This window comes from Pollicipes pollicipes, unplaced genomic scaffold, assembly GCF_011947565.3.
Source record: "Pollicipes pollicipes isolate AB1234 unplaced genomic scaffold, Ppol_2.1 Scaffold_4740;HRSCAF=5597_pilon_pilon_pilon, whole genome shotgun sequence".
NCBI classification, from domain to species: domain Eukaryota; kingdom Metazoa; phylum Arthropoda; class Thecostraca; order Pollicipedomorpha; family Pollicipedidae; genus Pollicipes; species Pollicipes pollicipes.
Window position 1 is genome coordinate 30798746 of NW_023596545.1, and position 25387 is coordinate 30824132.

The window sequence follows — 25387 nt, forward strand, 5'->3', positions numbered from 1 at the left end:
GCGCACGGCCGGCGCCGGGCCGCGCCCACTACCAACGGACACTCGTTGCTAAGACTTTGGTACCTTTGTTACACAGACAAGAGCGGAGAGTAGCGCGGGACGGCTGGCGCGCCCGCCGCGGCCGCCGCGGTGGCGGGAAGCGGCCGACGGCGCGCTGCGACCCGACCCGGCTGGCCGGCGGGCGGAGGGGATGGGCGGCCGCGGCGCGGAGGGGGCCGGCCAGGGAGGGGCTACAGTGACAGAGAGCTGGGGGCCGCCGGCCGCCGCCCCTCCGCCGCAGCCCCGCCCAGCCGGCCGTGGACACTGTCGGCGGCGACCCTGCCGAAGGGGACACGCGGACACGCACGGCACACACGGCTGGGAAGGGCGGGAGGGTCGCCGCCGACCGTGCAGGGGTCCAGAGGTCACGGCCGGCGACGGGGCCAGGCCACGCTCCGGGTCGGGCCGCGGCGCGCAGCCGGTCTGCGGGCCGCGCCGGCGGCCGCGGCTGGCGGGCGGCCGCGTGCGTCTGGCTGCGCCTCGCCGGTGGCGGTGGCGGCCGCGGCCCGCGGCCGGGCGTGCGGCGCCGGCTCGCCTCGTCAGCGGCGGCGGCCGGTCGGCTCACGGCGCGGGGCGGCGGCGGCGGCCGGGTGCGGCCTGTCTCCCCGCCACCGCCCGGGCGCCGCCCGCCGGCCGGGCTCGCGCGCCGCTCGACCTCAGGTCACCGGCGCGCTTGCATAGACCCCGCTGTCGGATCGACCGCGCAGAATCATTGCAAGACACATTTTCCTGTGGACACAAGGAGCGGGGTCAGTCGCGTGAGGCCGTCCGGGGGCGGGCGATGAACCTGCGGAGAGGCGTTCGTCAGGGGCCGAGTCTGTTGCCGCGCAGAATTTTGCTTGCAGCTCGGCTTAGTTATGGCTACCGGAACAGCTCCAACCCAGAAATCCCCCGTCAGTCGGCTCGCAGGTAAAACGGAGGCGAGTCAGATAAGAAGCAAGATCTAGTAAAGAAAATAGGAACCGGGGCTGAACAGATATCGGGCTAGCTCCGCGTGCAGCACAACGGGCTTGAGTGGCTCATGCCGCCAGCGTTCTGGAGGAAAGCCAAACATGCGAAGCCCGGCCGTTGCGCGTGCTCACGAGCGGCCGTGTGCGGCCTGCCCGTACGTCCGGGCGGGGCGCTCAGGTGCCTTGGCGACCGCTCGCGCCTCACGCCAGACCCGGTCGGCCCTGTTGCGCGAGAGCGACTGCCGCTGCTGATCCGCGTGACAGAGAGAGAGGGAGAGGGGGCGGTGCCGCGGGCCGCCCAGGCACGGCTGGTCTCTCGGGGCGCAGGGTACAGTGAGCGGCGCGCCCCAGGCACACGGCTAAGGGCGGGGGCGGGCCACCGCCAGCAGCGGGCCCCCCGTGTGACACTGAACGGTCAGAGGGGCGCCCGAGGCCACCTCACTTACCATGAATTGACCTCATTTTTTCTGAAACACAGGCCGCTCTGTTATCGACCCATGGACGGCGGACTGGACGCCCCTACAAGATGCTGCTGCCTGCCCGTGCACTGGCAATCAATGCAGAACCAAGTGTGTTGTACAAATTTATCATGCTTGCGTAGTTAACGCGTTCAATGATGCGACTTTGCAACGTGCGACTTCACGTAACTAAGGTAGTTCTCTCAGTACCGCCTGCGAACTAAACTCGTCCACGACACGCCTAAACTTCTAGAGCAGCATGACCTCGTGCACGAAGCTGGCGAAAAAGGGCATTACTCAAACGAAAGGTTGCAGTCGTAGCGGTGCCCCCAAACATTCAGTTCTTACCTTCGATCTGCTGTTTAATTTCGTTCACTTGCGTTTCCAATGAATTTTTAAGCTCTGAAAACAAAGGCAAAGCAGTTCGTTGTACATGGTGCTTAGATGATAGTTCAGTCACAAGTTTGGAGTTCACTCTTCCCTTAACTTGCCACCCAACTCACAGGCACCTGGGCGCCGGGCTAACCACCGGCTCCGTGTCTGTGGTGTGCGACCGTCCGGTTGCCGTGGGCGCAGGCAGCACGGTGGGAAAGGTTTTGGCCGTTTCTGGCGATGATGGCTATTTCTGCGTCCAGTATCATAAATACGTAAGCATCGTACCGCACGAGACATGAGCTCAATGAAAGCACGCGGTAGAACGCCCCTAAGACTAATGCCAAACCACGCTGTCTTCAGACCCGAGGTGTCACATGTAGCACCGCATCGGTATGCGGGACGGCGAGCCGCGTGATGAACTCAAAGGAGCTGTTGGTATGTAAAGTCAGACCAGGGAGCCGCTAAAAATGCGCGGTGTGCGTCGCTGGCGCTGCTGGAGCTCGTCAGCAGCGGAAGACGGGACGTGGCGGACGTCTGCGCTGATCACTGGCAGTTACACGCCCGCCGAAGCCGCCTCAGTGGAAATTATAAGCGGTTACCGCTCCGGTTTCGTTAAAAATGGATGGCAGTGGGAGCGGGTTATGTCGACCTGACTTTCTTTTCTCTGACAAGCTGACCCGGCTTGATATCTTACAATACGGCGTAGTACTGTTCTGCTTTGAGCTGGCTTATTCGGAGACTATTGGCAACGGCGCAACTTGCCTTCAAAGGGTTTTCGTAAAATACCGCAAATGAAAAAAAAAACAGTGCAGTGAGTATTGTGTGGTAAGACGTAAACAGTCTCAGTCTCTCAGTGGGCGATAACCTATGAGACAAAAAGATCACAAAAGCTACAGCTATGGAAAATGTGACGAAAACAACAACTGTAATAAAAAGGTCGTGGCTGCGGAATTCGCAACGTTGGAAATCCCTTACCTCCTGCATTCTTGGAAGGCACAATTTCATGCTGCTGCGCTGAACTAAATGCCCACCATTTCGATATTGTCTGTTTATTGTTACTTTAACTACTCTGACGATTTACACGCCATTTTATCCTTCATGCTGTTTCACCCTGATCTGTTTATCCGTCAGGACTAACATTATGAGATGCTATTATCTCAGCTGCTTTCGGGCCGGTATAATCTCGCCCTGCGACTTATCCCTGGGCTCGCCAGCTCACTGTCCAGTGCAAGCGGGAGGAGCCCGGCGCCCCCAGCGTGACGACCCCAACAGGTTGCAAGCGTCCGGTACTGCCCACCCCTCCAAGGCCGGCCGCGGTGTGACGACCTGGACAGGCCACGAGCGTCCGATGCTGCCCACCCGTCCAACACCAACCACGGCGTGACGACGTCGACAGGCCACGAGCGTCCGATACTGCCCACCTGTCCAAACGGCATGACGACCCCAACAGGTCGTAAGCGTCCGATGCTGCCCACCCGTCCAACACCACCCGCGGCGTGCCGACGTCGACAGGTCACAAGCGTCCGATACTGCTCATCCGTCCAACACCACTCATGGCGTGACGACCTCGACAGGCCACAAGCGTCCGATACTGCCTACCCGTCCAACCGGCATGACGACCCCAACAGGACGTAAGCGTCCGACACTGCCCACCCACCCAACACCACCCGCGGCGTGCCGACGTCGACAGGTCACAAGCGTCCGATTCTGCTCATCCGTTCCAACACCACTCATGGCGTGACGACCTCGACAGGACACAAGCGTCCGATACTGCCCATCCGCTCACACCACCCGGTCTTGTTTACTTTATCGTTTGGGGCGTGGTGACCGTGCTGGACGCTACATGCGAACACACTTAATAGTTCTCTCATCTGTGCCTAAACGCGGCGGCTTGTCTTTTCGCCACAGTTTTGTACCATCGCTTTAAGGGATACAGCACACGACTTGGGAAATGTGACAACTATTTGTCTGTGAAGAAAAGGCAAAGCGCAAATTTTACGCGGCACCAATGCTGTATATTGGGCGGGGCACCAATGAACTATTAAATATTGTATGGCATATAGTGGTATAGCATATGCAGTTGACAGTATACAAGTATATACAATTGTCAAATATTGGGGGCGGCACCAATGCTGGACGGGTGCGTCCCAAACTACTGCGTCCTTAACAGTTCTGTTCCAAAAAATGTTCATGATTCTTGCGGCAGTGTACCACGTTCAGGACCTTGTTCCTCTTCGTTCTCTGAATTTGTCCCATGTCTTGTGACAAACCGTGAATGCCAACCGGCGCAAAAATGCTCAAACGCTTAAGTTGATTACCAGTTATACTAACAAAGGGACACAAAGCAGGTAAGTGTGTCTTTTGACGGCGATGGCGAACACCGCCTCGGCAGTACCGAGGGAACACACCACTCATGCTATTGTTCTAGGCGTTGTAAGAACGAGGCTCGACAGGGGACGGGCCGGCGCGGGCGCCGGTGGGGTCCCGTCTCGGTAGCCGTCGGCACCCGTGGAGCGTGGTGGAGCGGCCACCGGCGCCAATCTTGTCCCAGCGGATCGATTGCGGCCGCACGGCCGTATCGTAGTCAAACATCACCACAGGGTGGCCAGGTGGCCTGCCAATATCGCCGCAGGGTGGCCAGGTGGCCAGCCAGCATCGCTACAGGGTGGCCAGGTGGCCTGCCAATATCGCCACAGGGCGGCCAGGTGGCCAGCCAGCATCGCTACAGGGTGGCCAGGTGGCCCGCGAATATCGAATATGTCCACAGGGTGGAATATCGACTATGTCCACAGGGTGGACAGGTGGCTGTTTGGCAGCGCCCGCGCAGCGCGGCGCCGCGCGTGACCAGCGGGGCGTGGCGCTCAAGGCTCGGACGGGCCACGCGTGACGCCCTGAAGATCGACAGGACATGCCGTGTGACCGATGCATCACGAAGGCTACGGCCGGTATGAACAAAAGCGGTCACTGCCGAAGCTCCCGCGCCCGTAAGGTCGCGCCCACGGCGATCGCAGAGTAAGGAGGTGCGTGTGGCTGCTGGGTCAACGCATCGGACAGCAATTTTGCAACACCAGTTTTGACTCCGAGGCGAGTGGCGAGGACTGTAATCCATCGTGCATCGATCCTGCAATCAAGAGTTGGCAGGTGAGCTGCCCGGTGAGCCGGCTGTGACGTCACGTCCTCAGGGAGCGGATCCATCACCGGTCAGGCGCGGCGTTCGGTGACCTGAGTGCGCTAAGCGCGGTCCGGTGGTCAATCCCGGCTGACCCCATCCTCGTCATTTCCACCTGCCTGAGCACCCGCTTATGGCAGCCGACGACTGCTCTCAATGAGTCCACCACCTCATCGGAGGCCGGTCTGCCTGGTGGCGACATATTCACCGCCGAGCGTGGGCAAACATCGCCGACGGCGAGGCCTGACAGCCTGACAGCCCGGCGTCTGGCTGTGATGGCCCACACACCTCCATCGGCGCGCCACGTGCGGTAGAGATCAGTGGCGAGCGGCACGCTGAATTAGAGTTGGCCGGCAAACAGTGGCCAAGGTCGGCACGGCGGCACGCTGGCTGGTACCGCAACAGGCCGCTCCGCGTTGGACATGGCCGCCTCGCGATGGCGCCACAGCGTCCAGACGCCGACAGCTAGTGCCATGCTTCTGCAGGGCACGTGTCCGGCACCACAGGCGTCGAAATCCAAGGAAATGACTATCAAACGCTCCATTAATGCAGCGACTCAAAATCCTCACGCAATACTCAAATTACCAGGTGTAACGTACTATTAACTTATATACAACGCCATGAGCCTCATGCCGTCGCATTAAATAGAAGGAACGGATTTCGTTTTGGGTTTGCTTTTGTTTTTGCTTTTTTGTAGAAAGAGATAAACCTTTCAACAGTCAAATTGCATGCATTCCAGCGTATTTAGCTGCTCTCCTATATCTATCAAAAGCGTGTTGTTGTCCAAAGGTCCAAACGGGGCATTCCGAGCCAACTTCCAGTTGAAAAATATTTTATTTAAAAAAGATACGCAAAATAAATAAACTTTACAAACATTACTGTACGAACGATTATTATTTTATTCGTAACACAGAAGTCGGTGAGCCTCCGTATGGTTTAGGCAACTACAGGATTGTCATTACATGGTACACCGGCGAATCAGTCGACCGCCAGATCTGCTCCTCGCCGCCGAGCTACACTCTCCACGGCTCCATTCGTCCCACCCTGAAGGAAAGCGCCTTGCACGAAACATGGTCAGCCCTTCGCATTGTGGCTGAGTGGGGAAGCGCGCCGCCCCACAGCGGGTGCCTCCGACTGAGGGGGCACCCGCCGGCCACGCCGGCCACGGGCGGGGTGCAGTGTGCCCAGACAGACTGGTGCTGCAGGCGGCCGGCCACGGGCGGGTTGCAGCATTCCCGGACAGACCGGTGGCTGCGGGCGGTCGGCTGCCACTTCCGCACCCGTGTACGGTGTCTGCCTGGGGCGTTCCGGCACCCCAGCTGTACCGGCTTATTAGAACCGTTAGTTGGCCGAGGCTGCGGCGGCTGGCTGGCAAACTCGCCGGGTCGGTTCCAGTCGAGGGGTCGCGAAAGCCATCCAAAGGCTGTCATCGCCCAGCTTCAAAGCTTCGGCCGTCTTACACAGAGTCCTCGCCCGGCTGGATGCTGGGGATCGCCTATGTATCTCTTCTGCTTAGTGGCTTAACGTAAGCGCAGCAGGTTGACAAGTCGTGCCACCTTGTATAAGCTATGCCCAGATTATGGCAAAGTTCGGCTGACCTACAGACCAGAGGAGACTGCATGCCAACACACTGCACGGTACGACCTACGGGTAAACCGATGCAAGGAACCAGCTACAAATGAGTGGCGTGGGATATGAAAAAAAAACAGGGAGCAAAGTTGGGTTGGTGTGGAGAAAGTTTATTCGACGTTGAGTCCCCTAAACTATGACTTACGAATATTTACAGCAGTGCAGGGAGTTCAGGGTATAGCAAAGCAATGTCAACACGTCAAAGCCTTAGCCGTAAGAATGGTTAGCCAACGCTGTTGGATTATGGAAGGCCGCAAGGCTTTTGCGCGCGTGCAGTACCTAATAGGCCCTTTCCACGCTAGTGTGTGTTCAACTGGTACCTAACTTCGTCACGCAACATTCCACGGGCGCCTTATTGTGAATTCCACGGAGGATAGTCTAAATAAGGGGAAAATTTATCTTTTTTCTTCCGAACTACCACAATAGCCGGTGACCCATACTCTGGAAAAGTTTTTGTTTCGTCATCAAGTACCGATGCGTTATTTTACGCCTGTGTACGTGGTCCCATGGGTAACAGCATAAAGTGTCGCAAAAATGAAATGTTAAACAAGTACGCATGACCACGAAACAAAAACCTCTCTAGAGTAAAAACCCACAGCTGTTTTAAAAGCCATGACGACAAACCTTTGTCCTGCTCCTACTTATCTAATTTGACGAGCATTTCAGATTAAGCGACAAACCAGGGCCCCGTCATGCAATGCTTGTGTGAAAAAGGCTAGTGGGTGATACATGGTTTTTTCTTAGGGGTCTTTGACAATCCGCCAACGCTTGTTCGCGTCTCTCCTTGCCTACGCATGGAGCGAAATGTTTGTGTCCATAGGCCATGCCGTTGTTTGTCAGTAACCATGCAGCGGTGAACAAGATATCGATATATGATCCCATGGCATGCATATCCGATCATGCCGTCTGAGACACGACCTCCTGCCGAGAACCTCTGTAACTGGGTTCACTGCGATGGTGTATTCCCCTTGTATGACGTCATGGTGACATCATCCAATGGTGCCATAATTTTCCCGTGGAATTCTAGACGCTAAAAAGGGTTTGAAGCTCTGCGGCAGCTGTCTTTTATCGGAAAGTGACTTACTAGTGAATTCGTCCTGGTCGGCTAGCTCCGCCTCGCGCGCCAACTCCTCGGGTGTCTTCTTCTTTCGCATGAGCGGGTTGTCTGGCTCCATAGGCATGGCCGCCTCCTCCACCACCTTCTTCTTTATGTTATACTGTAACGTACCAGAGCGCGCTTCTTGCGGGCGGTTCTGCTGCACATGCAGTGTTTTAGGTTCGGCACACAACACGCATTACAAATTGCTCCTGTATAAAACGCATATTTGCACACATTGCACACCGAAGCCCTGAGCCCAACGGATCACAGGCAGGCCGTCCGGCAGACGGACACCGGCCGGCCCCGTCCCGTCACTTTACGTCGGTGGGCCCCGCGGCGGGCCCCGTTCCGTCACCTTACGTCAGCGGGCCCCGCGGCGGGCCCCGTTCCGTCACCTTACGTCGGTGGGCCCCGCGGCGGGCCCCGTTCCGTCACTTTACGTCGGCGGGCCCCGCGGCGGGCCCCGTTCCGTCACCTTACGTCGGCGGGCCCCGCGGCGGGCCCCATTCCGTCACCTTACGTCGGTGGGCCCCGCGGCGGGCCCCGTTCCGTCACTTTTCGTCGGCGGGCCCCGCAGCGGGTCCCGTTCCATCACTTTACGTCGGAGGGCCCCACGGCGTGCCCCGTTCCGTCACTTGTCCTTCGGCGGTCCCCACGGCGGGCCCCGTTCCGTCACTTGTCCTTCGGCGATCCCCACAGCGGGCCCCGCGGCGGGCCCCATTCCGTCACCTTACGTCGGCGGGCCCCGCGGCGGGCCCCGTTCCGTCAGTCGTCCTTCGGCGGTCCCCACGACCGGCCGCGCCGGGCGTTGGCTCCTGCCGAGACGCTCCTCTGGGGTCAGCGGCGCGGCCGGCCGCTGCTGACACAAAGGCACTCGGCCGCTCTGTATGGGCTGTTTCGCACCATTCCATTTGCGGCGGCGGCGGCGGCGACCGGTCGGGAATATGGGCGGCCCGCTCGCCGCCCGCCGCCGGCCCGGGCCGCGCACGAGCGCCCGCAGTCGGCGGTCCGAGCAGCTCACTGCCGGTCCGATAAATCCTGGGATTTGAGGGGTAATCAATGGATTGGGCCGGACTGCGTCAGGGAACGCGACAAGTGACGTGAATCAGGGCTGGATTGGATTCAGGCAATTAGCAAGCACAAGTGAACTTTTAAGAGCTGCGGAATGTATTGCCAATTTTTAAAGGCGTGGTTTTGTCCACGGGCACTACATTTAACGTGTTATGTTACTTTATTGCGAGGGATCGATATGAACTACTCTGGGAAATATTTATGCTTGAAGAAGCGTTCCGGATCGGATTTCAGTTTCTTAAGAATGCGTGTTGGTGGGTAGATTATATTTAAGCTCGGTGGATTCGATCGGACTGGATCCTGAACATTCAGCCAGTGAGCAGTTTTGCGGCCGACTAGGCGGCCAGCCAGAGTGCTCCTGGTTATCGCTTGAGCAGGGCGAGTGCTCCTGGTTATCGCTTGAGCAGGGCGAGCGCTCTGACCGTAATGATCTCTGCAGCAACGTCGATAGACGATCCGAGCATTACGCGAGATCGGCTCGTAGAATGTGGAACATGAGCGGTGACGCAACTGCGGCCGATTGTTTGCTGGGCCGACGTGGCTGACGGCGCGCAGCACGGCCCACAGGCCCGCCGCGTCACCGAAGCCCTGCAGTGACCGGTCGTGCGCAGGCTCAGCTCGAGCGGCGGTGTGTCTGATGGCACAGGTCGGCTGGGGGGGGGGGGGGGGGGCAGTGCTTCTGACGGAACGGGTGGGCTGAAGCGGCGGCGTGTCTGACGGGACGGGCCGGCTGGAGCGGCGGCGTGTCTGACGGGACGGGCCGGCTGGAGCGGCGGCGTGTCTGACGGGACGGGTCGGCTGGAGCGGCGGTACGTCTGACGGGACGGGCCGTCTGAAGCGGCGGCGTGTCTGACGGGACGGGTGGGCTGGAGCGGCGGCGTGTCTGACGGGACGGCTCAGCTGGAGCTGCCGTCAGGTCGACGGCCTGGGGCCGGGCCGCCGCACGCTGGCACGCCTGGAGCCGACTCGAGCGGCAGCCCGGCCGACCTCACAGTACCAGCCACCGGACAGGCGACGCAGGCGCTCATACAGCCTCTCATCGTGTGAATAACCCAGCAGGCATTTGACATTTCAATTCCACTTTGACGTGAAACCAAATCAAAGAGCCGCGGCGGTTTGAGGACTCTGCCCAACGGCTTGCGTAATCGCAAGCTGAGATTGCAGCATCGCAGCGGGCCCACATCTACCGCGCCATTGCTGTGAGACAGTTAGATAACGTTTGCTACGTCAGAACAGCTACTGCTTGATGTCAGGAGCGACAACATCCCCCGGTAATCAGTGCTCCTGATTGCATTTTGTAATAGGCACGCGTACTCTATTAGGGAGCCTTTTCAGCCTGCGTCTTACAAGCAAAGTGGAATTCTGGGCACATTTTAAAACGAGGGCATACAAGAGACTCCTCGAACAAAAACGAACAAGCACCAAACGCGCGGAGAGGATCAGCCCTTACCTTATCTCTGATGCCTTGCCGCAGATTTTCCCGCTCCTCTTCCATCTTGCGATGCTTCTCCTTCCTCCGTTCCTCTGCCTCGGCGATGGCCTCCTGGCGCTCTCTCTCTGCCTCTTCCTCCTTCTCTTTGTCGCCGCCGTCATCGCCGCCGCCGGCTCCGGGCAGCTGACCTGAGGCCATGCATCCGGTCAGCCACGGCGTGGCCAGGGACCAGCAGAGGTTATTACCGGCGTCAGGTCGCCTGCTGACACCCCAGCGCAGCGGTGAGAGGGCCTGTGACATTAATGACCACAGCCGGCGCCTGCCAGACACCTTATCTGACAGCTATTTGGCGGTGCCCGGTCATCAGGCGACAAGCCGTGACCACCGACGTGCTGCGCTGTCAAGCGCGTCGCCTCAGCGCCGACGTGTCATCTGCCGGCCACCTGGCCGGGCCCCGTCATCAGGTGACGAGCTGTCAAGTGATCAGATGACGTGTGCCATCGATAGCCAATGGCAAGCCTGTTGACTGCTCATCCTGCGTCGCTTCGTCTGGTCCCGACCGCCGACCAGTACTGAGGGCGAATGAATCGCAGAGATGCTAAACCCAATTTGTTATTGAAGGGAGTGCTTCACACTTGCATGGGTCGTGAACTGAAAAAGTTATCTTGAAGGTTATTCCTCCAGCGCAGTTCGCAGCCCTGCACTTCTTAACACATCCTTGATGCCACGTCATTCATCTCCTGTCATTCTATTGGCCATGCGGCAATCAAGGCCCAGAATAATATGATTGCCCAGCCTTCCGTATTTTGCGTTCGTGGGCACGATTGCCGGATATAACTAACGGTCGTCAACTGGCTCTTTATCAATGTCGTGCGAGGTACGATGACGCAATCAAACGACGTACTGAGGAGCATACTTACCAGATAGAGAAATTGTGTTGTCTAGAGCAGTCTCTTCTACTTATAAGTTTACAAATAGTTATAAGCAAGCTTATTTCATGATATCTGATGCTTGCCTCAGTAAGCATCAGATACCTTCAAATGTGGAACATTTCCTTTAATAACTGAACAGATATATGCATGTTTTCAGACTGAAGTATGCTATGTATCACGAGATATTGTTATTTGCTATGCATCGCCGCATTGGGTGTCTTGCCTTCCACTAAAATAACAAGCGCCGGGATAGTGCTCGATCAGTATCCGCATGGTTGACAACACAGCATATCTTCAGCTCATTTCGTAAAACATGCGTTGCTTTGTGGTGTTCATCTAAAAGTACTCGCTGTGCAATCACAGAAATTTGAACACAATGTGTCACTACGCTTCGGTTGGTGCTAGGTTTTCGGGTAAGTGCATGGGACGAAAAAAAAACTCACGTTGTCTGTTATTGTTTCGGATTAATCCATCCGTACAAAAAACCACTCGGACTTGACTACTGGCAAAGACGAAATCAGTTTTGGAATCAACTAGATACTTTTTGGTTCAAGAGTCCATACGGAATCGGTCCACTTCCAAATTTCTTTCAGCTGGAATTGAATGCATTGCATTTGGTGAGTCAACCAGCACAAAACTAACTCATTTAATGGTAGTCATTGATCTCTCGATGACTCTGAAATACTCAGAACATGGAACGCTACATATGCTGCCGCCTTTTTAGTGAAATCTAAATCATTCCCAGGTTTTACGTAGCCAAGGAGCCACAGTTGTCAGCATCACTCAGCGCCCGGTTAGAGACCACCAACCAGGGTACCGTACGCCAACTCACTGGAAAATTTATTGAAACTCAAGAAGCTTGGAAAACCTGCCACCTCGAACATCTCATTATGCCAGCATGTTTCCACTTTGCCTGTTCCTCTCATGACTTGATATATTTTGCGTATAAGTGCACCCTGTCATGGCAAAAACTAGCAAACGCCTAAAGGACAAAATCAAAGTTGGCGTGATTTAGGAGTTACTGCGTTCGGCCGCGTATCTTAGAAAAGTTGCCGCACAGCATTATCCAAAAGTTGCCGCACAAACATGTGATATTGCCAAAAAAATACCTACCATCTCCATAATCGCTTATGCCGCGCTAAGGAACACTCTAGTTTGTGCCTATAATCGTTTCGCGGCCAATCAGCGTCCAGTTGCTACGGCAACCAGGCAAGTGCTGTGATACTGCAATTTTGGCGGCGGCAGGGACGTATCAGAACAATAAAGGCGATGGGCGTATGCAGGATTTCAAGATGGTAGGGAGAGGCATGGTTGAACTTATTGAAGACGGAGTGTGAAGCGTCGCAAGAGTGCACAGTTTCTTGCGTGTCGTAAAAGAGCATCGCATGTCTTCAATCTCATTTTTATGTGTCCAGCTGAAACTTTTAAAATGTCAACAATTAGTCACGTGCATATTGATAGATGCCACGAACTTGGTGCGGGGGATGGGGCAGGGCATGGGCCTCCTTGAGGCAGGCGTCCGACACGCAAAGCGGTGGTTGCAGCTTGAAATATCAGTCCATTTTGACCGTCAGATATATCGCATGCCTCCTGTCCTGGGACACCGCTGAGCGGCTTTAGGGACGGGCTGCACAAGACAACCACACGATGGGAAGCACATCGCTTTTGGTAAACGGGTGAATCAGAAGTGGATTGGTTTAAGATAGAAATGCCAATTTATTTAAGCCAATTCCCTGAGGCAGCGCAGCCGTCATTAAACACGCCAGCACAAATGTACCACATTGCTGGCACAGATGGTTGCATTACATGCAATTTCACGATCAGTCCCTTCGCAGCTGACAAGTAACAAGCGGTACGAGTCTAACATCCACAACTGAGTGTAAACCACAACAGCAATTGCATGTTACGAAAACAATCTGTCAGGCCGTTATTAAGACAGCTGGAAAGACTGTTGTATACATCCACAAAGCCTATCCCATTTATATATATATATATATATATATATATGTATCTTATATATCTATGTATATTATATATATATGTAAAATATATATATATATATATATATGTATGTTATATATATATATATATATATATATATATATGTATATATATGTATATGCATAACCATTCTCTCCTGTCCCAAAAGATACACAGCTCTGAATTGCACTCACCGCAATCTTCACAAATTTCCACTGCTCGGGTCCATTAGCTCCGTAGGAATACAAAGCAGATTGCATGCCCCTCGCACAGTTCCCCAGGTTGTCTCAGAACGCCATACCGTCTAACCACGTAAATTTGCGCAACCAAAATGTCTTTAATTCCCTGAACACGCGGCATCGCGTTTTGAAAAGTTAGGCCATGACGCCAACTTTTCTACGGACCATGCATATGCAATACAGGCCATTGGCGCTAATGCATTCCGCCTCGGCCGAGAAACTTCAAGCCAGCTGAAGCGTGCACGGCTTAAGCAGGCTTTTCAAATAGGATAACTCGCTGGCTAAATGACGCGATCTGTCAAACGATTCGGTAAGTACCTTTTATGTGTATCCCAGCAACGCCTACAGCAGGTTCCCGAGAGGAATTGCATCGCCGCTCAAACAAGCCATCATGGAGCGGTGTTTTCCACAAGCGATCGCTGGGGCGGGTTCTGTGGTGCGGTAGCATGCCCGAGCACCACGCGATCAGGGACGAGGGCTGAGCGTGCTGGCGCACGGGCTCTGTCACGCCCCTAGGCTCCTCTCACGGCGTCTCCCTGGCTGGTGACCACGCCACTACCAGGCGCTCTCCTTCCCAAGCTAACTTCAAATGACTGGCTCCCAGAGGGACCACTGCTTCCATATAGCCATCTCCCAGGTACCACCGCTCTCTGAGGAGACCAGTTTCCTGAAACCGCTTTAGGGGGCCCATCGGGCTCGGCTACCAACTGTTGTTCGTGTTCGGCTTCAAATGGCCAGCTTTAAACGCTTATTCGCATTATGTTGATGGCTACGGCTGGCCGGCGGCACCATGCCGGCCCCTTTATCGCGACCGTCAGTCGGTCAGTGGGGCGGCGGGGACTGCCCTCAGCTCGGCCCGAAGCCACCCTCCGCTGACCGGCGGTCCGACCGACCGACCGGTCGTCGGTCGGTCGGTCCGGTTCGGTCGGTCGGTCGGTCGGTCGGTCGGTCGGTCGGTCGGTCGGTCGGTCGGTCGGTCGGTCGGTCGGTCGGTCGGTCGGTCGGTCGTCGGTCGGTCGGTCGGTCGGTCGGTAGGTTAGGTTGTTGTCGGCCAGTCGGTCGGTCGATCTGTCGGTCAGTCGGTCGGTTTGGGCGGGCGGGTGGTCGGCCGGTCGGTCGGTCGGTCGGTCGGTCGGTCGGTCGGTCGGTTCGGGCGAGCGGGGCGGGTGGTCGGGTGGTCGGTCGGTCGATCTGTCGGTCAGTCGGTAGGTTGGGCGGGCGGGTGGTTGGGTGGGTCGGTCGGCCGGTCGGTCGGTCGGGTGGTCGGTCGGTCGGTCGGTCGGTCGGTCGGTCTGCCGGGCGGGAGGGCGGTCGATTTGTCGGCGTCCGTCGGGCGGGTGGGCGGGCGGGCGGCGGAGACCGTACTCTGGTTGGCCCAGAGCAGCACTCCGCAGATTGTCGCGCCGTAAGTGCTCTGCCATTGTGTGCGGCGCGTGCCCGGGCTGGCCTGCCGCCATCGGTGGCCACTGATGCGGGCGCGGCGCCGGACAGCACCGGCCGCCGGCCCACTACGTCAGCGCGTCCTAGCGCGCCTGGGACGCGAGCGAGAGTCGAGAATCGCTCTCGAGGCCGCTGAAAAGAGCGCCAGTCCGCAGAGAAGCCGGTGAGAGGAGCGCCAGTCCGCAGAGAGACCGGTGAGAGGAGCGTCAGTCCGCAGAGAAGCCGGTGAGAGGAGCGCCCGTCCGTACGGAGGCCGGTGAGAGGAGCGCCAGTCCACAGAGAGGTTGGTGGGAGGAGCGTGAGGAGCGAGCGCAATAGTTCTTCACGGACCTCTTTGTTATTCCTCTTTAAACACAACAGGTACGGGCCCAATGCATTACGGGTCGTTGAGTTAAAACACAGGCCTCGCATAGCCCACGATTGCCGGGCTACTGTGCACCCCACTGCAGCCGGCGCGGGCACGCTCGCAGTCCGGACTGCACTCCATTCAGCCATCTCTCACAGGCCGCCAAAGAAGGAGACGCGGCGTCGGGAGCCGGCGCGGCGTGGCCGACGGCCATTCTTCACGGGGCCGATGTGAGAATGGGGCGTTTGTCTGCCGGCCGGCCATTCCTCAGCGGAGAACGCAGCCGGAGCGCGGCGCCGCCGCCGTCCGGCGGTCACCAGCTGGCTCGTGACCAGGCCGCGTTCCTGGAGGCCCTGGGCTCCCGGCCCTGGGCCCGGCCCAGCCCGAGCCGGACCGCTCAGAGCGGGTCTGGGTCCGGCGGGTGTGCGGCTCTCTCGGGGGGACGCGGCGCCGGTGTCTGACTTCACTGTCGCCCGCGTCAGAGTCGGGCCGATCGGGACCGCCGGGCGGCACCCTCCATCGATTGGGCATTATTGCCGACGGCCGGGCTGGTCGAGCCAAGGGCGGGCGAGGGGTGGGATGGGGGGAAGGGGGAGGGAGGCCTGCGGGGGAGGGAGTGCCGCGCCCCCCCCCCCCCTCCCGTCCGGCGCCTGCTTGGCCAGGATGACGGGCAGAACAACCGGGAGGTCGGAGAGAGAAGAGTGAGAGAAAGAGAGAAAGAGAGGCTGGAGATGCAAATATGTCATTATTAACATTGGTTCACGTTAATATGTCCAGTTTAATTTGTTTATCTATTTTTACATCTGCGCGTGTGTTTTCCTGTGTGCCTGTATACATAGAGAGAAAAGTGTAGAATAAAGGTATATGTACACACACACACACGCATATATATATATACGTATGAAACTCGAGGCTGCTCATGAAAATTAGTCTAAGTGACACACGAAGTGTTTTGCAACCAATTCACAAGTTCCTTGATTTACGTTAACTACTTCCGTAAGCAAATTCCCTTTATTTCCTTTTGATTTATGATCTGCAAAGGTAATAACTACGTTCCAAGGCCAAATCATTCCAGAGACCGTTCGTGGATGCGTTATTATCATTTCCCCTTTGCACTCCCAGGTCAGTACTGCAAGTGTGTTTCATCCAAAACAATGGCCAAAGCGGAGTCAATGGTACAATGGCTGCCAGCGAGCTATTGGGAACGAAAGGAGGAATATACTTGATGCGTTCGCCACCGACCAAACCTGTTCCTCGCCTCTGCCAAACACGTAGGCCAGAGTTTCCTCCTAGTACAAAAGTTAGTGTGCTGGCAAATGCATTTCGACGCTTCTGCGGAAAAGGAACAGGAAAGAACATGGTGTTATGGTGTGGATCGGAGGACACTCCACAAAATGTACCGATCAAAAGACCCACGGTCATGTTTTCAATGCGGGACTATCCAAAAGATGAGTTGCGCATGTATATATATGTATATATATATATATATATATATATATATATATATATATTACTGCAAACTGCATTAGCAGTGAAAGCACCCACACCACAAGCATTTCATAGAGAACATTGGTGGAAGGCAGTTCTCTCTCAGCACTCAAGAAGTTAGTCAAATAAAGTGAAAAAGTAAAGAATAAATCAATCGATTTGAATGAGACCAGCCAGAGACAAATCACAGCCAGAAGCAGACAGGCAGAGAAGACAAATTGAACTTAGGGTGGCGTACCAGACACAATGGAGAGGGACCTAGCCTACAGAGATGGACTAGACCCAGAGCGGAGCGACCCGACTGTGAGGGCATGGACCAGGCCCGGACGAGACGGACGAAACTTACCGGAGGGGACAAGCCCGTCTTGGAACAGAGCAACCAGGCTTTGAGGGTGCCCTACAGGCCCAGGAATTCCAGTCGGACCTGAAGTGTAGCATTACCGGCTAGAACCGAGGGAGGCGGCGCTGGCTCCGAGCAGGCGGACCGGGGCTGGACAGAGGTACAACGGCGCCCGTCCCGCCCGCCATGCCGGCTGTCGGGGGAGTGGGGGGGGGGGGGGGGGGGGGGGCGGTGACGGATCGACGCGGGCAGCGGGACGAGCGGCTCCGGTCCGGCTCCGAACGCGCCGACGACGACAGCCGCGCGACGGGAAGCAGAGCAGAGCGCCCCCAGGGCAGGTGGCCTGCGTCCCCAGGGCAGGTGGCCCGCACCCCCAGGGCAGGTCGCAGGTCGCGCAGACCAGTGGGCCGGATGGCGCAGGCCCGCCGTCTGCCAACAATCCCGGCGGCCGACGTAGCAGCCGCACTATCAGAAGTTCGAGAGAAAGTAAACGGCTGCACCCTAAGTTCCCGGAGGAAATAAACGGCTGCACCCTAAGTTCGGGAGGAAATAAACAGCTGCGCCCTAAGTTCGACAGAAAGCAAACGGCTGCACCCTAAGTTCGAGAGGAAGTAAACCGAGCTTCGCGCTGTCCCATCATCATCGCCACGCATCAAGGCAAAAATGGAGTGCTCATAGGAACATGGCTAGTGTTGGATGCAATCTTGGTCACGCGTATCAACAAACATTATATCGCTTAACAAGGCAACCGATCACTGGCTATCACAAGGTCCATTCAAGTACCGCAGTTCAACCATCCGTTCGCTTGAGTGCGTATTTCTGGTGGGTGGTTGGCTTACTACGAGGTAATAGTACTTCGAGATAATAACGGAGCTCTTGAGGGCCCGTTATTACCTAGCCGAGTTCCTTATGGATTTAGAAGCATCCTGAATATGTTGGGAGGCCCTCTTTCACGTGTCAGAAGGCCGCTGCTCTGGATAAGGATGACCTATTTTGGGATCATAACGCCCTTTGACGACTTTGGAGGCCCCTTTGTGATTTGGAAGAATGATGTTTTGAATTACGAGGCTCCTCGATGCATCAGAAGGCCCTTTCATTGAGCTGAAGGCCTTATCTTTGGATAAGGGCCTTTGGGGACCATGGAGAGACTTTGGAGGGATGCCCTTTGCTGGATTAAGGATCCCCTGTATCAGTCAAAAGGCCCATATACAAAATTGCTGATTGCCGACATCTCTCCACATGGATATTTAAGCACCTCACGAAATTTGCGTAAGGGGGCACGTGACACCCCCGCCTTCAATACGACACTGCCCAGGGCCGTTGCCGTTTGGGACGCCCATATAGCTTCTTAAATATAAATCGGGTCCCCACGGCATTGCAATAGGGTCCCGAGCCTGAAAAGGTCCCCAAAGTAACCAAACGTGTTTTCTTAGGTACGACGAGAGGCCGTCTTGGCTGACAGAAGCCGCGCGTGACGCGATGGTCCCCTCCCGAATGAAATCTTGGCTACGCCAGTGGCGTAGCGACAACAAACTCTGCTTGGATTTAGACAATCAAACAGCCGGCCTTGTGTAGCTTAAACAGGTGGTCGTGTGCGGCTCTAACAGTCGGTCTTATGTAGCCAAATATAGTACATATATTTCGAGCGCACTAAACCGCAGCAGGTCAAATTCAGACCATGGCTGCCAACAGTCATCGAAGGTGATTCCTAAGATAGCTTTCAAGCCCATGTAACAATATTCACCAACAATGCATCTCCTAGACAATAAGACAACTGAAATAAGAGCTTAATCCACTTTCAGTGCGCTTCGATAAGTTGTAAAGGCCAAATAAAGGTAAAGGATCAACAGCTTTTTTATTGGAAAAGTTGGTGGGTATTTTTTGACGTTCATCTCGGATTTCACCATTACAAAGACCTTAATATAGCTCTATGTTGACTTAACAGAGATCGGGGAGGGTGCTGACCTTACATGACCTTTATGAACCGTTTGCTTTCAAGAGCTTGCCAGCCATGTTGGCATTTGACGCTGATTTGAAATTCAAGCATACAAATGCTCTCGGACGGTATTTTTCCACTTCTACCTTTTTAAGGTCAGATGATGTTACAGATCTAGAGTGACTCTTAATGATATTTTTGGAGAACCATCTAGCTTAAAATCAATTACGCACCAAGGTATGTCGACACCTCTCACGCTGATTTCTGAGTTGTTTCGTGCTTGACATTAATTGACCCGAAAGTCACGGTCTAGACATCTGGAAATTTTACGCAAATGTTTTCACATACATTCCTACACAGCTTGTAAATTTGGTCTATCTTACTCCCTAAGTCATCTATCTCATCTACGTATCATATCACATATCTCACATCAAGCATCTCAGAGGGTCAAACTGTACCCCCCCCCCCCCCCCCCGATCCGAGCGGTCGTGTTTAATCAGTCACCTGTGTGGGTATTAATGCATGGACAGGCCTGACTGCTTTTGTTTTTGTTGGACATGCTTTTCTTAGCAAGTACCTGGCCCGTCAGGTAATTCGCGACCGTTGTGCGTAAACAAGAGGCGCACGATAAATACTTGGCCAGTGTAAAGGATCTACTACTGCGCCACTTCTCTGGGGAAAAAAACATCAACAAATTATTGATGGGTGTTTTTTGAGGTTGATCTCAGATTTCACGATTACAAAGACCTTAATTTAGCTCTATGTTGACTTAGCAGAGATCAGGGAGGGTGCTGACCTTGCATGACCTTTATGAACCCTCTGCTTTCAAGAGTTTGCCACCCATGTTGGCATTTGACGCTGACTTAAAATTATTCTTAAATATGCATAAAGATATGTGGGCAGTTCTCACACCGAATTCGAGTTGCATGGTGTTTGACATTAACTGACCCGAAAGTCTTGGTCTAGACGTCTGGAAATTTTACACAAATGATTTCACATACATTTCTACACAACTTGCAAATTTGGTCTATCTCACTACGGTATTTATCTCATCCATATACCATATCATACATCTCATCTCCATCAAGTATCCCGGAGGGTCAAACTGTACACCCCCCCCCCCCCCTGATCCGAGCGATCGTGTTTAATCAGTCACCTGTGTAGGTATTAATGCACGGACAGGCCTGATGCTTTTGTTTTTGTTGGACATGCTTTTCTTAGCAAACACCTGGCCCGTCAGGTAATTCGCGGCCGTTGTGCGTAACAAGAGGCGCACGATAAATACTTGGCCAGCGTAAAGGATCTATTACTGCGCCACTCCTAGGGGGAAAAAACATGGTCGAATGACGCCACAAGGCCATTCGGAACTATGTCGCGGAACCATTCGGAACGGGTCGCGCTCACAGAGGAGTAGCACACGACGGTTCCAAAAAAAAACAAGTTTGTGACTGAGGTGACTCAGTAACATACTTTGTCGTGGCATGCTTCGCCTTAGTTTTCGTGGCATGGCTGTTTGTTGTGATGTGTGGGCATCTCTACACTTCGGCTGTAAAGGATCAGATCGTGCAGCCACAGTGCAATAATGCTATAACACGGCGCGGTTATTGGCTGTTGTAATACGTTATCAGGTAAGCAACACTGTCCACCTGCAATACGGCCGCGAAATATTGTCTGCACAGTATCTTCCCAGCCGGAGCAATGATACGATGCGCGTATAACGCGCTGTCAGAAAGGTCTGCATAGGAGGCCGAATGGTGGGCTGCCTGAGTACGTGGCTGGTGTACGCCCCTGACCCCCCCCCCCCTCCCCCCTGTCCACGACCCCCAGCGTGGCGTGGCGGCCGACCGCCGCCTGGCACGCCGCCACCGCCCGGTTGGGGACAGTAATGGCTGCACACGGGTACGCGGGCGATAATGACGCCCCGCCTGCGCCTTGGTAATGGAAGCACCGGTCCGTGACATGGCGAGCCGGACGCGCGCCACAAAGGCCGCGTCCGTCCACAGGCCACCCTGGCCGACACGTGCAGACTGGAGGCTGCAGACTATCGTCTTCATCCCTTTCTGATCTCGTCGGGCGGCTCTTGGGCGCCTTTGAACGCTGCGCCGCCGGTGTCGATAATGCGCTTTGACTCGACCGCCTCGTTGTCGGCGGCTACTCGCCGAGGGCCGATGCGGGAGTTGGTGGGAGCTGGCGGAATCCAGCGCAGGGTTGACGGGGCCTGGCGGGACCCAGCGCGGGGTTGACGGGAGCTGGTGGAATCCAGTGCGGGGATGGTGGGAGCTGGCGGGACCCAGCGCGGGGTTGGTGGGAGCTGGCGGGACCCGTTGCGGGGTTGGTGGGAGCTGGCGGGACCCGGCGCGGGGCTAGCTCCGCCAGCGCTTGGTCGTCGTACCAGCAGGTGTGTGGCGTCCACTGCCGCCCCGTCAATACAGAAAGGCCCCGCTCTTTGAGCGGCGGGCTGCTAATCCAATGAAGTAACAGATCAACCCCGTCGAGGCCGGTTAAAAGACCTGCCGCCGGAATGCGAAGCCGGCGAAGTTCGTGATGGCGACATCACTGCCGCATTAGTTCTGGTGGCACCGATCACCCTCCCCCCCCCCTCCCCCGGCGTCGTGCCCGGTCATCGCAGGGAGGCCCGTGGTGCAGCAGAACTGTCCCCACTTCACCTGAAACCCTTTCAAAGCCCTGGCAGACTGGCCGCTGATGGAACCCGACCAGCCCTGCGCTCGGCCCAGACCAAGAGCACGACTGAAGGCCGCGGCTCGCAGACTCCGACCGGCCCTGCCGTAGGCCGGCACCCACGGCTGACGGCCGCGGCTCCACAGACCGAAGAACGTCAGCCGTCCATTATAACCACTTCGAAAGGCTTCTTTCATCTGGCAGTGCGAGTCGGGGCGGAAAACAGAGAGCGCGCCGCGGCTCGGATTTGCGCGGCGTCGATTCGCGGGCGGTACGCGCGCGCCGCCGCCGGCTCCAGAGGCTTCTGCGCGGCCTGAACGGGCCCTGATTGGATGGGGAGGGGTGCGCGTTTCTCGCACCGGCGCACCCCCATCGGCAGTGTTTTCCGGCGCCTTCTATATTGCTCCACCGCTCTGAGGGGAGCGCGAATTCTTGGCGAAAGGACTTCGACAGACGAAAGAAGTCTGGAGCGCGGGAAGTTCTCCGCCGATATTGGGTACGATGACTAATTGGCGTCGAATAGAAAGGAAAAAGAGGCCTGGCTTGTTTGTTTGCTGCGGTGACTCCCAGTCATCGTGAGGAGTGTTTCGGTCAGAAACGGGAGCGGAAGCTGAACAAGGAGCTGCTTATTTGAGACTGGCTGACCCAGCGCAAGTTTATTAAGGCGATTTGGTCACACTACGCAACATCGTAAATGACACTTGACAACTATGGCCCTATCCCTCACTCGCGTGAGCAGTTACGCTCCCTACCCCTCACTCACGTCAATAGTTACGGTCCCTATCCTTCACTCCAACAGTTACGGTCCCTATCCTTCACTCCAACAGTTACGGTCCCTATCCTTCACTCACGTCAACAGCTACGGTCCCTAATCCTCACTCACGTCAACAGTTACGGTTCCTATCCTTCACTCACGTCAACAGTTACGGTCCCTATCCTTCACTCATGTCAACAGTTACGGTCCCTACCCCTCACTCACGTCAACAGTCACGGTCCCTATCCTTCACTCCAACAGTTACGGTCCCTATCCTTCACTCACGTCAACAGTTACGGTCCCTAACCCTCACTCACGTCAACAGTTACGGTTCCTATCCTTCACTCACGTCAACAGTTGCGGTCCCTAACCCTCACTCACGTCAACAGTTACGGTCCCTATCCTTCACTCCAACAGTTACGGTCCCAATCCTTCACTCACGTCAACAGTTACGGTCCCTATCCTTCACTCCAACAGTTACGGTCCCAATCCTTCACTCACGTCAACAGTTACGGTCCCCACCGCTCACCCACGTGAACGGTTACGGCCTCTACCCCTCACTCACGTGAACGGTTTCGGCCCCAACCCCTCACTCACATGAACAGTTTGTCCAGAATGGTTTCCGAACGGCGCGGCGTTGCCGCGCCAAATTTTGCAAACCTGTAGACAATTGAATAGTGGATCGTTTGGCATAAAAAATTGGATGTATTTTGTAAGGGCGCTGACCTACGGCAGGTCGAAGTCAGGCCACGGTTTCAGCGAAGGCAATTTCTAGGGAATCGCCCAAAAATATACAATAACAAAGTGTTTGACGAAGCCATACATCTCTGAGATGCTTCCTTAAGCATCACACATATTTAATGAGCAAATTACGCTGACCCAAGGTCAGGTATGAACGTCAGACCAAGGTCAAACCAACCTGATTTATTACTGTAGGGCTTGCTGTATGGGATAGTTTGTGGTGCTCACTTCGAATATTTTGACAGCAGGAACCACATTATACATCTTCTATTGACTTCTTCGAGGTAAGAACAGGTCCTTGACCTAAGATGACCCGGGCCGACACTTTGTTTTAGGAATATACCGCCTAGCGGAATCTTTGTCGTTTATTCAAATGCAAAACTCAGAGCAGTCTTGTATGATTTTGATCACCATGACGTTCAAAAGGTCAAACAAGGTCACTGACCTCAAATGGGCTTGTGACCTTTTGCTTAGACAGTTTCATAGGTTCTGGGGCACTTTCGAGACCAATCTGGAAATTGACATTGTTTGATCTTATTTGCCGTGAAGGTCATGACCAAGGAAACTTAAAATTTGACCTCAGTGAGTTTATGTACAGGTCAAGACACTCGATAAATTTGGTGTTTCTAGCTTTCTTTGTTCCCGAGATCTCAGGGGGTCAAGTTGACCCCCCACCCGAGCGAAGGGTATCTAGCCGGCCACCCGGGCGAGTGTTAAAAGGGTGACCAAATATCCCACCAGCTGAGCGTTTTGGACTCTCTGAAGGTGTTCGGTGACATCCCTTGTTGCAGCCGAATCGAGTCCAGGGGTTCTTCGAGTTAATCTGCGGTGAAAGACGATGACAACGGCCCGATGCTCGCGCAGGGCACTCCCATGCATCGATACCAAGCCCAGCTACTGAATACCAAGCATTTCGCGTTAATGCCTGTGGATAGTTTCAAGAGCCCAATCAAGACGTGGATCTGAGCCCACCTAGCCATTTGTAAGAGGGTGTGTGGCTTCAAATGTCCTTGAACCTTGTGGAAGGATTAAGTAGCCGGGGTCTTCTCGGATATGGATGCGTGAGAGTATTTAGCGTTCCGAGAAATTGCGGGAGTATTCGATTACTGCATACTAACAAATCGTTTCAAGTCGTAAAATGATATGCCTAACGTAAGACATCTGTAACTTAACAGGTATGTCGGAAACTTTTCAGAATACCAACATTCATAATTCGATTATCATGAATATGGACATTTCCTATGCATATGCCCACGCCATGGAAGAGTGACAAACATTGCTGAACGGTCGTTTGGCATTTCGAGATGACAAATTAGTTTGGTCCACCACAGGACAGGGGAAATGCACCAGACCGCTTTTGCAGGACAGACAACTGGTTTCCTCAGGAGTTTAGTCCAAACTGATAAATATCTCGGTCCCGTTTCGAGAATGTAATTCACAAATTGCTAAAGATAGGCTGTGTACGTGCTTCGAGATCACTTGAATAGAAGAATGACGAGATCGCTGCCTCAGTCAAGCAGATGAAAGACGAAATCACGGACCATTGGAAAGGCGATGATATCTCGAGCTTAGTCCAGTCCAAAGAACCGAAGGAGCGGCAAGACCGCTGCTTCTGTCCAATGGGAGAAGAACGAGATCACTGCATCATTCCAACGAAAGGGCGACAAGATCGCTGTCTCGACGCGATAGGAGATCTAGAGGGTCGTCACCTCAGTCCACAAACATAGTGTCAGCCTGCTGCGTCAGTCGAACAGCACAGCAATGAGATTGCTACCAAAATCCCGCAGGATAAGAACGAGATTGCTTCCCTACACAACAGCAAAGAGAGCTCTGCCCAAGCTAAACAGCAGAAAGCCGAGACAATTAACTGCCCCAGTTCGCAAAAGAACAAAGAGGTCATTGTCAAACAGACCAGTTGCGAGTTCGCTGCGTCAGTCGGACAGCCAAGCGACTGCCACGCTGCTTCAGTCCACCGAAGCAGCGACGAGAGCGATGCTTTTGGCTAACAGAAGAATGCTCAAGATCGCTGTCTCGGTCCAACAGACGAACGAAGGGATTGCCGTCCAACAGAGCAGTGTCGAGACTATTGTCTCAGTTCGCCAGAAGAGCAGCTAGATCTCTGCTTCTGCCCAACCGAAGAACGGCAGACTGCTGCCTCAGTACGACGGCGAACGATAAGATCGTTGTCCACGTCCGATGGCTGGTCAGATGGCCGTCCCTGGGCCGAGTCGATAGCAGTGTGGCGAGATGGCGATGTGGGCGCTGCCAGCCAGCGGCGGTGGGCGGCGCT

General features: G+C 55.1%; 1 protein-coding gene across 3 annotated transcripts in view; it reads right to left on the reverse strand.

The window, feature by feature from the left end:
* Positions 1-669: 669 nt before the first annotated feature.
* Positions 670-25387, reverse strand: part of cpx (synaptic transmission protein complexin) — an 84762-nt gene continuing 60044 nt past the window's right edge. For 2 of the 3 annotated variants that reach the window (XM_037221509.1, XM_037221510.1), the window contains 5 exons: positions 10241-10410; positions 7705-7837; positions 1796-1849; positions 1436-1456; positions 670-768 (listed from right to left, as the gene is read on the reverse strand). In XM_037221509.1, the coding sequence (XP_037077404.1) occupies positions 749-768; positions 1436-1456; positions 1796-1849; positions 7705-7837; positions 10241-10410 (398 nt within the window). In that variant the 3' untranslated portion in view covers positions 670-748. The remainder of the gene's footprint in view (positions 769-1435; positions 1457-1795; positions 1850-7704; positions 7838-10240; positions 10411-25387) is intronic. The other variant, XM_037221511.1, reaches the window with a different exon arrangement.